Source organism: Gopherus flavomarginatus, chromosome 4 (assembly GCF_025201925.1).
Source record: "Gopherus flavomarginatus isolate rGopFla2 chromosome 4, rGopFla2.mat.asm, whole genome shotgun sequence".
Taxonomy (NCBI): Eukaryota; Metazoa; Chordata; order Testudines; family Testudinidae; genus Gopherus; species Gopherus flavomarginatus.
Genome location: NC_066620.1, coordinates 64,424,155 through 64,440,377, shown reverse-complemented (window position 1 = coordinate 64,440,377; position 16,223 = coordinate 64,424,155). Strand labels below are relative to the sequence as shown.

The 16,223-nt window shown below is 42.5% G+C and overlaps 1 protein-coding gene across 1 annotated transcript in view; it reads left to right on the top strand.

Moving 5' to 3' along the window:
- Window positions 1-16,223, top strand: part of DNAH8 (dynein axonemal heavy chain 8) — a 593,210-nt gene that overhangs the window by 374,248 nt on the left and 202,739 nt on the right. The window contains exons 51-53 of the mRNA XM_050948396.1: window positions 1,813-2,059; window positions 10,253-10,494; window positions 10,585-10,725. Of these exons, the coding sequence (XP_050804353.1) occupies window positions 1,813-2,059; window positions 10,253-10,494; window positions 10,585-10,725 (630 nt within the window). The remainder of the gene's footprint in view (window positions 1-1,812; window positions 2,060-10,252; window positions 10,495-10,584; window positions 10,726-16,223) is intronic.

The following is a 16,223-nucleotide window of genomic DNA, read 5'->3' as shown; positions in this document are numbered from 1 at the left end:
GTCGGATGCATGACGAAGCTTGCAAGAGTTCTGACCCCTTGTGTCTGTTCAGTGGTAGTTTCCAGTCAGACCAGTCTTTTCTGAATGGGACCTACAACTATTTCTTGGTTGCTATCATGCCTACTAGATGAGTTTAGGAGTTGGCAGCTTTATCCATGCAGGAACCTCATTATGTGTTCTATGATAACGGGATAAGACCCAAGATCTTTTTTGCCAAAAGTGAATACATCTTTCCATGCCTGTCAGGAGGACCTTCCCTTATTTTATCTAAAAGCCACAGCATTGTACAGAAAGCTATTGCATAATCTGGGTGTTCTTAGACCACTAAAGATCTGTCTCAAGCACACCATCTTGAAAAGAAGATTGGGCTCCTTCTTTGCCTTCTTTTACCCAATATGCCATGTGCTCTGGATATCCAAAATGTCTCTTTCCTTCTCAACTCATATAATTCACTGCTCACTTCTTTTTATTTGTCACAGACTGTGGGGGATACTATGTGCTAGAGTGGAAAGTTTCTTACCCAATAATTTCCTCTCTAGTGGTAACATCCCCCATGATTAAGTCTACCTTGGTAATTGATTCTTTTTTTTTGGAGTATGAATTATGTATGTAGGTAAAAGTTAATTCAATTTTAAAGTGAATAATGTTCTTAACTGACAGCTATATGACTATCTCTACAGCTTGGGAATAACTCTCCAAGAACGCTTGGAAGCAAAATTGTACCACTGCCAAATTCCACAGGGAAAAGGGATAGCCCATTCATAATAAATTGTGAGAGATGCTGCCACTTGAAAGTAAATTATAGAATAAGTAATTTTCCCTTTTCAGGCTCCTATGAGTAGCTATGACTGAGACTATCTCACAGAGAAACTCTTCTTCTTGAGATTTTAAGGTAGCCTCTTAAGGAATATGGACAAAAGGGCTTGAGTCCCAGGCAATTTATGGTGTCTCAGATTCAGTATTTACAATGTGACTATGACTATGATAAAATACCTTTACTGGCTATTTAGTTGACCTTTGGCCCTGAAGTTCAGGCCAGTATTTTGGCTAGGTCTTTAAAAGAGTTTTATTTTAGTTCCAAGATGGATGACACATTGTCCTATTTTAAAGAATTAGGGATAAAATTAAGTCTCAAGCAATGAATGCTACCCCACACAGAATATTGAAAGGTAAACAAGTATTGAGTTAATATTGTTGATATAAAGGCTAGTATTACCATCATGTGGTATATCCAAACCGAGGCGGGGCAGGGGGGGAGCCTTAGGTTAAATCCAGCTGTTTTGGACATTGAAATCTCCCTGTGATAACAGAAATTCCCATGATCACCAGAATACAAAACTGGAGGTATTCTTTGTTTATGTGTACTTCACATTATTTAGAACTGCAATGGGTAACCATTGTCTTGCTATACCTTATTTGTATTAGCATTCATTTTTCTCTGTGAATAGCATGAAACATCTTTTAAAAATATGTTATAATAAAATTATTTTTAAGCTGCTCTGAAGAGGTCAGACAGGAATCCCCTTAAGAAACTAAGTTTCACAATAAACACATTTGGTTTTCATCAGTTTAGAGCTACAGGTTAATCAGTAGCAGTATACAAAGAGTAGCAATTACGAATATATTTGAAGCATTGTAATTTTAAAGTTTGTACTTCATCTGTAAAGCTTTCTAATTACTATCAAATAGGTGTCTTCTCTTTAAATGTAATTCTATAAATATTGTCTATGGCTCATATGATTAAATCTGAGAAAAATAGCTTTTTTAAATAGGCATGATATTTTTCAAAATTGTTCACTTTTTTCTTGTTAGTTATATGAAACTTATAAGGTACGCCATGGGTTGATGATACTTGGACCCAGTGGATCTGGAAAAACAACAGTTATAACTATGTTGATGAAGTCAATGACAGAGTGTGGGTGTCCTCATAGAGAAATGCGTATGAACCCAAAAGCTATTACTGCTCCTCAAATGTTTGGCAAACTCGATACTGCAACTAATGACTGGACAGATGGAATCTTTTCTACACTGTGGAGGAAAACACTAAAAGCTAAAAAGGGTATGCAAATATATTATATATGTTGTAATCAGAGTATCTCATATGTGCTGTTCTAAAAAAGTATCTATTTGAAAATGTGGTAACATACTCTCTCTTGAATGAAGAAATATAGTTATGATGAGGGATTTGAGTTCAGGTCTGTTATTAATAAGAGGTCAAATAATCTGGCTGAACGAATCTTTGACTAGCAATCTTTGATCTAATAAATATTAATAAAGCACAACACAGAAAGGAAGGCTATAGTTACCAAACCTATCTGGAGACTGGAAAAGTGACTGCAGCTCTGTTCATTCCCAACTAACTCCCAGGATCTCTCCTTTTTATATACTGCATACTCCTGTTTATCCGAAACCCTATTATCCGAAGCTCTGCATTATCCAAATCCCTTCCTTGTCTCCCAGCGTGAGATACATGAGATCCATGCAAAGGTTGGGATAACAGAGCAGAGGCCTCCAGCTGGCTGTGTGAGGAGGCAGAGGATGAGCCCACTGGCTGTAGGAGAGGCCACTCTGCTGCTCAATGGCTCCTGCAGCAGCAGAGAGCCCTTTTGCAGCCCTGTTGCCATAGGAATGAGTGAGCAGAGTCATGACAATGGCACTATCAGAGTGGAGGGATAGCTCAGTGGTTTGAGCATTGGCCTGCTAAATCCAGGATTGGAAGTTCAATCCTTGAAAGGGCCACATAGGGATCTAGGGCAAAAATCAGTACTTGGTCCTGCTAGTGAAGGCAGGGGGCTAAACTTGATGACCTTGGTCCCTTCCAGTTCTAGGAGATTGGTATATCTCCAATTATTATTGGCTTCAGAGGCCTAGTCACTTCAGTTTTCCAGTTCAGCGCTGTTAATATGAATTATGCTTTGCTTTTGTAAAATTATAATCAAGATTTGTATGGATTAGTTTTAGTGGCTTTAAAATAATGTACTTTCTATTTTAATGTTAGTTGCTTTAATAGGGTCTGTGGTTGCAAAACTGCTATTCCTAATAATATGTTTTTTGATCTCTAACTGAAATTAAATATTTTTGGCGGAGGAAGTGAATCTTAGTTTCTGCAACTTTCGTTTTAGAATTTGGAATTAACAGTAATATCAAAGACAGAAATACAAGCCAACATTTTCAAGCTTGGGTGCCTAAAATTAGGCAGCTACATCCATATATATTCACCTAAATAAAAGTGCTCCGATTTTTTAGAGTTCCTGAGCACCCACAGCTCTTGTTGACTGAAGCGGAAGCTGCGAGTAATCCACAGCTATAAAAACCAGGCCACTTTTATTTAGCTGCCTAAATGTAGATAAGTTTCCTTATTTTAGGCACCCACGTTTGAAAATTTTGGCCTTTAGAACTGTTTAGGATATTGTATGAAGGCAGATACTTGGTTTCGGGAGAAAGGTGTTTAAATCGCTGTTGATTTACAGTAGCTGTGCTTCTCAGCAGGGCCAGCTCCAGGCACCAGCCGAGCAAGTTGGTGCTTGGGGCAGATTCCAAGGGGCGACATTCCGCCCAATCCTTTTATTTTATTTATTTTATTTTTTTGGCGCTTCGCCGCTTCCGCCGCCCCTGCAGCTTTTTTTCTTTTTGGTTTGCTGCTCCTGCCACCCTGTAGGGGGCGGAGGAGGGGAGCTGCTGGGAGCGGTGCCAGGTCTGCAGCAAGCCCGGCATGGCAGCCTCTTCCCTCCTTGCCCGCCCACCGGAGCGGCGCGGAGCCCTCCTGGCAGGTGGCGCGGCGGGAGGGGCTGCAAGGTGAGCGCCCCCTTAAGGAAGCCCTGGCCGCCTCCCTTCTCCCCCGACCCCAGCTAGCTGGAGTGTTCACTCCGCTGCCCGGGGTCTGCAGGGTTGGGAGTCCCCCTGCACCTGCTGCCCCACAAGTGTAACCCTTCTGCCCCTCTGAGTTGGCAGCAACAAGGGCCGGGTTCAGTATCCAGGGGTTCCGTTTCAATAACCCAATGCCAAACCAGCTCGAGCCCCCACCCAGTGACCTGGGAAAATCTTACACACACCCCTAGGCGCCTCAATGAAGCAATGCTTCCCCTCTCGCAAGTACAGAGTCTCGATGTAGCAGAAAAGGTTTAATACATGAGATAAATAACAAACACTAAATTGGGAAAACACCTCAACTAGAGTTCATAGACCAAACCGTGAGCAAAGACCCACCCCAGGAAATTGGGCTGTGTCCTCTTTCCTGGGCTCTTGAGTCCAGCAACCCCCAAATCACCCACAGTCCCAAAAGTCCCACAATCCAAAAGTCTCTGTCCTGGGTCAGTGCAGCCCCAAAGTTCGAGAGTCTATCTGCAGAGGTCCCTCCCTCCAGCCTGGGTAGAAGGGGGCACCTTACGTGGTCCAGGGCCAACTGCCCTGCCTCTCCATGGGTTCTGCTCCCACCTTCTCCACGAACTGCTCCGCTTTACCAGCTGCTCCACTCTGCTCCACCAGCTGTCCCGTGAGCTGCTCCAGTTGTCCCTACAAACTGCTCGGCTCCGCTCGCTCTGTGGGCCGCTCCACCCGTCCCACAGCTACTCCGCTCTGCCAGCCGCTCTGCTCCACCAGCTGTCCCGTGATCCGCTCCAGCTGTCCCCACAAACTGCTCCACTCCACCAGCTGCTCTGTTCCACAGTATAGCTTCAAGCTCCCCCACTAGTTAGCACAGTACTCATTGCTCTCAGCTCAGTAATTTCAGCTCTTTAGTGATTTCAGCTCATAGTAGGGGAGCCCCAGTGCTAGTGCACCATTAGCCAAAAGTGAGTTCAGCTCAGTAACCTGTATCTGGATTCTTAAGGGAATAAAAAATCACCTCTGACATTCCGCAGTGGAGAGAGGAGGATGTGCAATGGGTGTTCTAGGCCCTCACAAGGGGCCCATACCATCAGGTACACACACCAGTCCCCAACCTCTCTCCCTTCATGGGGTTTTGGAACCCATGTCCCAGGTTTAGCAAGTACCACCCAACTGAGGTTGAGTCATCTCTGTCACAAAGCAGTCCCACCGCTCCCCATTCACACAATCAGGGTGACAAACTTTTCCTGCCCCAATAACAAAGAAATTGGGGATCCCAGAGCTGTTAAAATAACCATCCCAGTCTGCTGTGGGCTTATGCTAAGTGGAGGGTGGATGCCAATGCAAATCTTTCCCCATTCTTTGAAATTCTTGGAATTCTTTCCACATTCCCTACAATTCACCACCAGATGTCAGGGTAGCGCTCATCCTGACTCTGCTTAGACAAGTATTTTTTTTCTTTTTTGTTTTTTGTTTTTTCTTCCCTTCGCTGCTCCAGCCAGACGGTTTGTTTCACGCGCACCCCCCTGTCGCTCTGACTGGCCGGCAGGTTTCACCCCCCCCCCCACCCTTCGCTGCTCCGGCTGACCGGGCGATTTGTTTTGCGACCCCTCCCCTTTTGCTGCTTCGGCAGGCAGGTTTGTTCCCCCCCACTCCTTTGCTGCTCTGGCCCCCATGCAGGTTTTTTATTTTTTTTTGGTTTTTTGTTTTGCTTGGGGCTGCAAAAAAGCCAGAGCCAGCTCTGCTTCTCAGCCAAGTTCAGTGCCATCCAGTCTGCTATAGTGGAACTGTGGGTGCAGTGCCAGGTGGAAGAGAATGAAGTTTCTTACTTACAGTAACTCTTGTTTGCTGATTGTATTCCTTTAAGAAGCCACACTGACCCTTGCTTTTCCTTCCCTTTAACTTCAGAGCCCAAATCTATTGGGCTGCAAGAGGCAGAGAGAAACAGTTAAAAGTGTGAGTTATTTATAATTGCCTTGGGATGTGGGGTTAGGAGACAGGCATCTACCCCCCCACTGCCAGCTACTGCTTCAGAATTGGTTCCCTGGCTAGGTATTCAACTCCTACAGTGGGGCTTTATCAAGTCAATGCTACTAGAAGACAAGAGTTCTCCTTTTACTGATTGTCAATATGCATATCAACTTAGGGTGTGCATGCATCTCATACATCTGACATTGGAGTCTTTATGGCCATGAGTGCCCTTTGTGGCTGAGCATCCACTCTGAGTTTCCTGTTGCTCCACACTGAGAACATAAAAGGTCCGAGCAGGCCAACCACTATTCAGGTATTCTCACCGCCTCCTGGCTTCAAGACAAAGCAGTTCAGTCTGTGGCTTCAGTGAACTCCTGTATCTTTTTCTCTATCTTTGTATAGAAATTTTATAGTCAGTAGTAGTTAGCTTGTTGCCCATTTGGTATGTTGTTTGTATTTAACCTAGGTTTATATTTTACCAGGAAATTATCGTTACTCTTGATACTGAGATGACCTCTTTTAAGTCTCTCAGTTATAAGAAATGCTTTCGAATAGTGGGCATCTAAAGTGCTTATTTTGTTTGGGAGAATTGCACATCCATGACAACTGTATAATTTATAGGCACTTTACTCATAGGAACTGAAAATCTAGGGAGGCTCATCTCCAAATATTTTTAATGGGCAGATCCATGAAACCATCTTCAGAGCATGGGGTCCTTTGACCCCTCTATTTATGACCTGATAAGTTATAGGAGTGCACCAGTGAACAAGAGGTCTACAACATCTGAAATCCCATCAGCTGCTTCTTTAGCCCAGAATCTGAGAAAGACTGATAGTGTTCCTGCTGTTAAGAAGGGGCATGGTAAGAAAATGAGAGGCAGCTCTCCAATTAGACTCTCCTCAGAAAAGAAAATGGCTTCAAATGCACTGTTCCACCTCAAGAGAGATTTTGCTGCCCCATGTGGCCTCAACACTGAAACACCAGGTGAAAATAGTGTCTAATACAGTGTCATCTCATGTTTCCTTCTCACCAAGCTTGTTACCAGCTACTGTAACTCCAGCTCTGGTGCTATCTACTTCTGCTGCTCTGGTACTGAAGCCTTCAGCACATGCTCCAGTACCACTATTTCTACTACCCTTAAAGGGGGCTGGACCATCTCTGTTTCATGAGACCATTATAGACTCTGCAAAAATTCTTTGGCAGATTCCCACTTCTGCAGCTTCAGTGTCCTGAAAACGAGACACATATCACATTCCCTCTAAGAGAGATGAACTCTTTTATTCCTACCTGGTGCATGGTTCCCTTGTGGTGATAGCTGCAAATAAGAATCCCAGGCAACAATTCAAAACCACGCCAAAAGACTGGGAGCCAAAGCAATGAGATTTCTTTAGTCAAAAATCTTATTAGTCGGCCAGTTTACAGTTTGGGACTGCAAATTATCAGTTTGTGTACTATATGACTGGCAGATAGCTAATGTGACACTAATTTTTGAAAAAATCTCCGGACGTGATCCTGGCAATTACAGATCAGTGAGCCTAATTTCAGTACCAGGCAAATTAGTTGAAACTATAGAAAAAAACAGAATTATCAGACACATGCATCAACATGATATGTTGGGGAAGAGTCAACATGGCTTTTGTAAAGGGAAATCATTCTTCATCAAACTATTAGAGTTCTCTGAGGGGGTCAACAAGCATGTGGACAAGGGTGATCCAGTGGATATAGTGGACTTGAACTTTCAGAAAGCTTTTGACAAGGTCCCTCACCAGAAGCTCTTAAGCAAAGTAAGCTGTCATGGGATAAGAGGAAAGGTCCTTTCATGGATTAGTAACTGGTTAAAAGACAGGACAAAAAGGGCAGAAGTAAATAGTTTTCAGAATGGAGAGAGATAAATAGTGGTGTCCCCCAGGTATCTGTACCGGGACTAGTGCTGTTTAACATACTCATAAATGATCTGGAAAAAGGGATAAATAGTGAGGTAGCAAAATTTGCAGATGTTGCAAAATTACTCAAGATAGTGAAGTCCAAACCTGACTGCAAAGCGTTACAAAGGGATCTCACAAAAATGGATGACTGGGCAACAAAATGGCAGATGAAATTCAGTGATGATAAATGCAATGTAATGCATTTGGAAAATGTAATCCCAACTATAAATGCAAAATGATGGATCTAAATTAGCTGTTACCACTCAAAAAAGGAAATCTTGGAGTCATTGTGTATAGTTAGCTGAAAACATCCACTGAGTGTGCAGTGGCAGTCAGAAAAGCTAACAGAATGTTAGTGATCATTAGGAAAGGGATAGATAATAATGCAGAAAATATCATAATGCTACTATATAAATCCAGGGTTTGCCCACACCTTGAATACTGCATGCAGTTCATCTCAAAAAAGATATATTAGAATTTAAAAAGATATGGAGAAGGGCAACAAAATGATTAAAGATATGGAACAGATTCCATATGAGGAGAGATGAAAAAGACTGGGACTTTTCAGCTTGGAAAAGAGACAACTAAGAGGGAATATGATAGAGGTCTATAAAATCATGAATTGTGTGGAGAAAGTGATAAGAAACTATCATTTACTCTTTCACATAACACAAGAACTAGGGGTCAACCAATGAAATTAATAGGCAGCAGTTTAAAACAAACAAAAGGAAGTACTTCGCACAATGCGTAGTCAACCTGTAGAACTCATTGCCAAGTGATGTAAAGGCCAAGAGTATAATGGGGTAGATAAGTTCCTGAAGGAAAGGTCCATCAATGGCTATTAGTCAAGCTGGTCAGAGATGCAACCCCCTGCTTTGGATATCCCTAGCCTCTGATTGCCAGAAACTGGGACTGGAGGACAGGGGATGGATCACTTGATGATCGCTTGTTCTGTTCATTCCCTCTGAAGCACCTGGCAATGGCCACTGTCGGAAGACAGCGTACTGGTCAAGATGGATCATTGGTCTGACCCTGTGCTTCTTGTGTGCTAAAAGGTATAAAATAACCTGAGTCCTCTGACTCAAACACCTCCTCCTCCACTGAGGAAGGGGAGTTCTCAGGTTCACGCTCTGAGCACGCCAAGAAAAAGATACGAAGCAAAAGTTTTTCCCTCCAGAAATGTTTGAACCCTGGTGCAAAAAGGTTGCATCCATAATCCGAATCCAGCCTGAGTAGGTGGTAGAGGACAAACCTAAAGGCAAGTACCAGCATTCTAAATCCTCAACTGAGATAGCTGTCCTTCTGCACTTATCCTTCCGGGATATGATCAGAGAAGAAGGTGAAACCTCTGGGAAGAGAAAATGAATAAGCAGGTATGCAAGTTGTAAGAGCACAAATATCAGACTACATCTTTGGTGTATGCGGGGCTGGTTATGGTATGTTACCATCAAGCATCATTGGGATATGCTTCTCTCTGTACCTCCACTAGTACTCTTCTCCCTGAAATTCACAGTCATACCAAAGGTCAGTGTCAGGCCTACTCCTCCATCTGGGCTAAGTTAACTAATAGTATCAAGAATACAACAAAATTGCTAAGGATCCTGCTATCCCCTTTTTTTCCCCTTTACTTTCTTCAGGGAAGGCACAGACCAGGGTCTTCAGCCCAGCTTCATAGCGCCAGATGTCAGCTACAAGTAGTGTCCTATTTGCAGGATTCTTCTGTTTCCTTGACAGAGAGCCTTGAGTATCCAGATGTCTCAGAGCAGTCAGACTGGCTAAACCTGTGGTTAGATCTTTCTTTCCTAAGTGGGACCTATCATTGCTGTTAAAAGCCCTAACCGTTTTGAGCCTCTGACATCAATATCTCCATTCTGCCTATCTATCAAAAATTGTTTTCTGGTCACCCTCAGACCTGCTAGACGAGTTTCTGAACTGGCAGTTTTATCCATGCAGGAATCCCACTGTGTATTCCATGACAACAAGGTGATACTAAGAATCCGAGGATTGTGCTTGCCTAAGATTAATTCACCATTCAGTGCCTCACAGGAGATTGTCCTCCCTTCATTCTGTTCAAAGCCATAGCACCTGACAGAAAAGCTGTGGCACACTTTAGAATTTTGAAGAGCATTAAAGATCTATATCAAGTGCACTTAATTGATCAGAAAATTGGTCTCCTTTTTTGTCCTCTTTCATCTGAAGTGCTAAGAGGAAACTGTGTGATGGCTGACCCATTCTGCTCTTCTATGCCCTTGGTGTGGGGCATGAGGACACTCGCCATATATGTGTGGCCATAACAAGTATTGCTGGCCAAAAGACTGGTCTACAGTGCCTGCACATCATAAGTGGAATATGCATATGGATAGCACATCAAAGAATTCCACTTACTGTATGGGTAAATAATGTTCCTTTACTATAAGTGAGTAACACTTTTATACATATAGCGTAGCTATTTAAAATATCCTCCTTTTGAATATATTTTGCTACCATTTTGATGTAAAAATGTGAATTATTTCTGTTTCGATTGTTTCCAGGTGAGAATATCTTTCTGATTTTAGATGGCCCCGTGGATGCAATTTGGATTGAGAATTTAAATTCTGTTTTGGATGATAACAAGACTCTGACTCTAGCTAATGGTGACAGAATTCCTATGTCTCCTACGTGTAAACTGTTATTTGAGGTTCACAACATTGAGAATGCCTCTCCCGCAACAGTTTCTAGAATGGGCATGGTCTATATCAGTTCTTCTGCCCTCAGCTGGAGACCAATTTTACAAGTAAGATTAAGACTGAGGAGAAAGGTATTACTTATTTTTATTTTGTTGTACTTTGTAGGTAGACAAATTTTATGCTTTTTTATTTTGCAGGCGTGGCTAAAGAAACGTACGCCTCAAGAAGCTGATATTTTACAGAATTTATATGACAGAAACTTTGAAGCAGCATATACATACATGAAACTAAACCTTAATCCAAAAATGGAGCTTTTAGAATGTAACTACATTATGCAGGTATTGCCATCTAAATACATTCACTTCCTTGAGTACTGATTAAAGTGGCAATACAATTCCATTTCAAAGGACAGGTTTCAGAGTAGCAGCCATGTTAGTCTGTATCCACAAAAAGAACGGAGTACTTGTGGCACCTTAGAGACTAACAAATTTATTTGAGCATAATTTTTCGTGGGCTACAGCATCCGATGAAATGGGCTGTAGCCCATGAAAACTTATGCTCAAATAAATTTGTTAGTCTCTAAGATGCCACAAGTACTCCTGTTCATTTCAAAGGAATATATCCTGGCAGCTCCACACTGGCTTCTTCTTTCAGTTAGAGTTGTATCTTCAATAAGTTCAGATGCTCAAGACTGTTCTAGAACAATGTTTTCCATATTATAACTATGCTTGCCATTCCAGTAATGGGTTTTCCTCTGCACTGCATCTACACCATGTATGACCAGACCTATTGACCACATCAAGTAAATTTCACTCCCTCTTTTGGGAAAAGTTTCTGTTCATTCAGCCTGCTGGCAGTGTCAGTATTATTTACATTTGTTGCACCATACTACACAGCAAATTAAAACTTTTAAATGTTCTGAGTCAAAATACTTTTATCTTAAGTCTTTCTTTCTTTTTGGGGTACCCGGGTCTCTTGCATGCAACGTCTCTTCTCCTGAGCTAAGATCCAACATGACAGAAAAACCCTCACAAATGAAGAGGAAAGCTGGAGGATGCCTCCCCAATTCAGTTACCCTCCAGGCTTGCTTAGTGGGGGAAATTTTGTTCCTTCTGCTTTAACAATGATTTTTCTTCATTTGGATTACCAAGTCCTTTGCCAAGGTTGCCACTGCTGCATCAACTATAGGGAGGATGAACAGAAAATCTTTGGGTTCTAGGATCCTTCTAGAATGTCAAGGTTTCCGAAATGAGCTTCTCTTGCATCAGGAGTTTCCCATTTATTAACTTCTTTGAAGGGTGAATATAGTAAGACAGCAAATCAAATTCTGTTTTAATTTTGGATGGAAGGTATTCGCTCTTGGCTTTAGCCTGCTTATCCTCTTTGTTTGACATGCTGGCTAATGATCTCAGTGGTGGTCACTACATTCTTCCCCATGGATTCAAACATGCGTGGAGGAAATAACCTTTCCTGCTATCTGGCTCAGCATTATGATCATCTAAACCTGAGAGTTCCCCTTGTTCACGGGAGAAGCTAGAACTCATGGAACTAAATGGAGACCTGGAAAGGCTTTGGGGTTTTTATCCCGTGTGACTGGGGTTCCAGTTAGGGTCAACTGCAAAGAATGGGGCAGACAATCCTCCAAAAGCTGGTGGATATTCCAATACTTAGATTTATCAAGCCAGGATAAAAAGCTTCTGTTTATACCTTACTGGTTACTCAGAAGTCCAGACAACACTGTTCCCTTAAAGTGATCCAGCCTCAGGCCTCCATCCAGGTACCTAAGTCAAATATGATGATTTCTGAAAATCTTGTTTCATCATAGAAAAGAAAAAGGTTCTACCAATCCCAAAGGATCGGGCGTATTACCTCCCAGGTTAATGAATGTTTCAGATCTTACCCAAATAAACGCATACAGCCAATTCTTATTAACTAAACTAAAATTTATTAAAAAATGAGAGAGAGAGAATGGTTAAAAGATCAATATACATACATACAGACATGAGTTTAATTCTTGAGGTTCAAATTCATAGCAGATATGGTGAGCTTTGTAGCTGCAAAGAGTTCCTTTAGAATTTAGTTCATAGGTTATGGTTCAATATCATTTCAGGGCATTCCAGTTTAGGACTGGGATCTCATAGACTCATAGACTCCAGGACTGGAAGGGACCTCGAGAGGTCATCGAGTCCAGTCCCCTGCCCTCATGGCAGGACCAAATATTGTCTAGACCGTCCCTAATAGACATTTATCTAACCTACTCTTAAATATCTCCAGAGATGGAGATTCCACAACTTCCCTAGGCAATCTTTTCCAGTGTTTAACTACCCTGACAGTTAGGAACTTTTTCCTAATGTCCAACCTAAATCTCCCTTGCTGCAGTTTAAGCCCACTGCTTCTTGTTCTATCATTGGAGGCTAAGGTGAACAAGTTTTCTCCCTCCTCCTGATGACACCCTTTTAGATACCTGAAAACTGCTATCATATCCCCTCTCAGTCTTCTCTTTTCCAAACTAAACAAATCCAATTCCTTCAGCCTTCCTTCATAGGTCATGTTCTCAAGACCTTTAATCTTTCTTGTTGCTCTTCTCTGGACCCTCTCCAATTTCTCCACATCTTTCTTGAAATGCGGTGCCCAGAACTGGACACAATACTCCAGCTGAGGCCTGACCAGCGCAGAGTAAAGCGGAAGAATGACTTCTCGTGTCTTGTTTACAACACACCTGTTAATGCATTCCAGAATCACGTTTGCTTTCTTTGCAACAGCATCACACTGTTGACTCATATTAAGCTTGTGGTCTACTATGACCCCTAGATCTCTTTCTGCCATACTCCTTCCTAGACAGTCTCTTCCCATTCTGTATGTGTGATACTGATTGTTCCTTCCTAAGTGGAGCACTTTGCATTTATCTTTATTGAACTTCATCCTGTTTACCTCAGACCATTTCTCCAACTTGTCCTGATCATTTTGAATTTTGACCCTGTCCTCCAAAGCAGTTGCAGTCCCTCCCAGTTTGGTATCGTCCGCAAACTTAATAAGCGTACTTTCTATGCCAACATCTAAATCGTTGATGAAGATATTGAACAGAACCGGTCCCAAAACAGACCCCTGCGGAACCCCACTTGTTATACCTTTCCAGCAGGATTGGGAGCCATTAACAACTACTCTTTGAGTACGGTTATCCAGCCAGTTATGCACCCACCTTATAGTAGCCCCATCTAAATTTTACTTTCCTAGTTTATCTATAAGAATATCATGCGAAACCGTATCAAATGCCTTACTAAAGTCTAGGTATATCACATCCACCGCTTCTCCCTTATCCACAAGGCTCGTTATCCTATCAAAGAACGCTATCAGATTAGTTTGACACGATTTGTTCTTTACAAATCCATGCTGGCTATTTCCTATCACCTTACCACCTTCCAAGTGTTTGCAGATGATTTCTTTAATTACCTGCTCCATTATCTTCCCTGGCACAGAAGTTAAATTAACTGGTCTGTAGTTTCCTGGGTTGTTTTTATTTCTCTTTTTATAGATGGGCACTATATTTGCCCTTTTCCAGTCTTCTGGAATCTCCCCCGTCTCCCATGATTTCCCAAAGATAATAGCTAGAGGCTCAGATACCTCTTCTATTAACTCCTTGAGTATTCTAGGATGCATTTCATCAGGCCCTGGTGACTTGCAGGCATCTAACTTTTCTAAGTGATTTTTTACTTTTTTTTTATTTTATCTTCTAAACCTACCCTCCTCCCGTAAGGATTCACTATATTAGACATTCCTTCAGACTTCTCAGTGAAGACCAAAACAAAGAAGTCATTAAGCATCTCTGCCATTTCCAAGTCTCCCGTTACTGTTTCCCCCTCCTTACTGAGCAGTGGGCCTACTCTGTCCTTGGTCTTCCTCTTGCTTCTAATGTATTGATAAAAAGTCTTCTTGTTTCCCTTTATTCCCATAGCTAGTTTGAGTTCATTTTGTGCCTTTGCCTTTCTAATCTTGCCTCTGCATTCCTGTGTTATTTGCCTATATTCATCCTTTGTAATCTGACCTAGTTTCCATTTTTTATATGATGCCTTTTTATTTTGTAGGTCACGCAAGATCTTGTGGTTAAGCCAAGGTGGTCTTTTGCCACATTTTCTATCTTTCCTAACCATCGGAATAGCTTGCTTTTGGGCCCTTAATAGCGTCCCTTTGAAAAACTGCCAACTCTCCTCAGTTGTTTTTCCCCTCAGTCTTGATTCCCATGGGACCTTACCTATCAGCTCTCTGAGCTTACCAAAATCTCAGTCCTTATGGCTTAAGCTTCTCCTATATGAAACCTCAAGCAGATCTGGGATGACAGAATCAGGACCCAATGGTCTTCTATACAGTTTTCTAGCATCCATTTGACCATACAGTCCTGGGTAAACAATAGGCTTTTTATGTAACCTTCTGTTTTCTAAACACCACCAGTAATTAGTTACACAAATTAACATAGGATAATTTATCCATTAGGCAGTCTATTACAAACTTCAAAGAGACATATAGACAATGACATTATTTTACCCAAGATTCATCTAAATGTTAATATTCCCTTTTGATCTCTGAATTAGTAGCTATAGTGACAGACAGGAACTGTCTGTTTACACTCTAAGGCCTGGTTTACACTACGCGTTTAAATCGAATTTAGCAGCGTTAAACCGATTTAACCCTGCACCCGTCCACACAACGAGGCCCTTTTTATCGATATGAAGTGCTCTTTAAACCGGTTTCTGTACTCCTCCCCGACGAGAGGAGTAGCGCTGACATCGGTATTGCCATGTTGGATTAGGGTTAGTAGTGGCCGCAAATCGACGTTATTGGCCTCCGGGCAGTATCCCACAGTGCACCATTGTGACCGCTCTGGAAAGCAATCTGAACTCGGATGCACTGGCCAGGTAGACAGGAAAAGCCCCGTGAACTTTTGAATTTCATTTCCTGTTTGGCCAGCTTGGAGAGCTCACCAGCACAGGTGACCACGCAGAGCTCATCAGCACAGGTAACAATGCAGTCTCCTTAGAATCGAAAAAGAGCTCCAGCATGGACCGCACGGGAGGTACTGGATCTGATCGCTATATGGGGAGAGGATTCTGTGCTAACAGAACTCCGTTCCAAAAGACGAAATGAAAAAACATTTGAAAAAATTTCCAAGGCCATGATGGAGAGAGGCCACACCAGGGACTCAGTACAGTGCTGTGTGAAAGTTAAGGAGCTCAGACAAGCCTACCAGAAAACCAAAGAAGCAAATGGAAAGTCCGGGGCAGGGCCAAAAACATGCCGCTTCTATGCTGAGTTGCATGCAATTCTAGGGGGGTCCGCCACCACTACCCAACCCCTGTCCATGGATTCTGAGGTGGGGGTGGTAATCTCAGCCATGGCTGAGGATTCTGCAGATGGGGAAGAGGAGGACTAGCTTGTAGAGAGCATACAGCACTCTGTTCTCCCCAACAGCCAGGAGCTTTTTCTCACCCTGACGGAATTACTCTCCCAGCCCTCCCAAGCAACTATCTCAGACAATGAAGCCATGGAAGGGGACCTCTGGTGAGTGTACCTTGTAAATATAAGAAATTGTTTAAAAGCAAACATTTTTTAATGATTAATTTGCCCTGAGGACTTGGGATGCATTCGCGGCCAGTACAGTTACAGGAAAAGTCTGTTAACATGTCTGGGGATGGAATGGAAATCCTCCAGGGACATCTCCATGAAGCTCTCCTGGAGGTACTCCAAAAACCTTTGCAGAAGGTCTCTGGGCAGCACTGCTTTATTCCATCCTCCATGGTAGGACACTTGACCACACCACGCATGTAGCAAGTAATCTGGTATC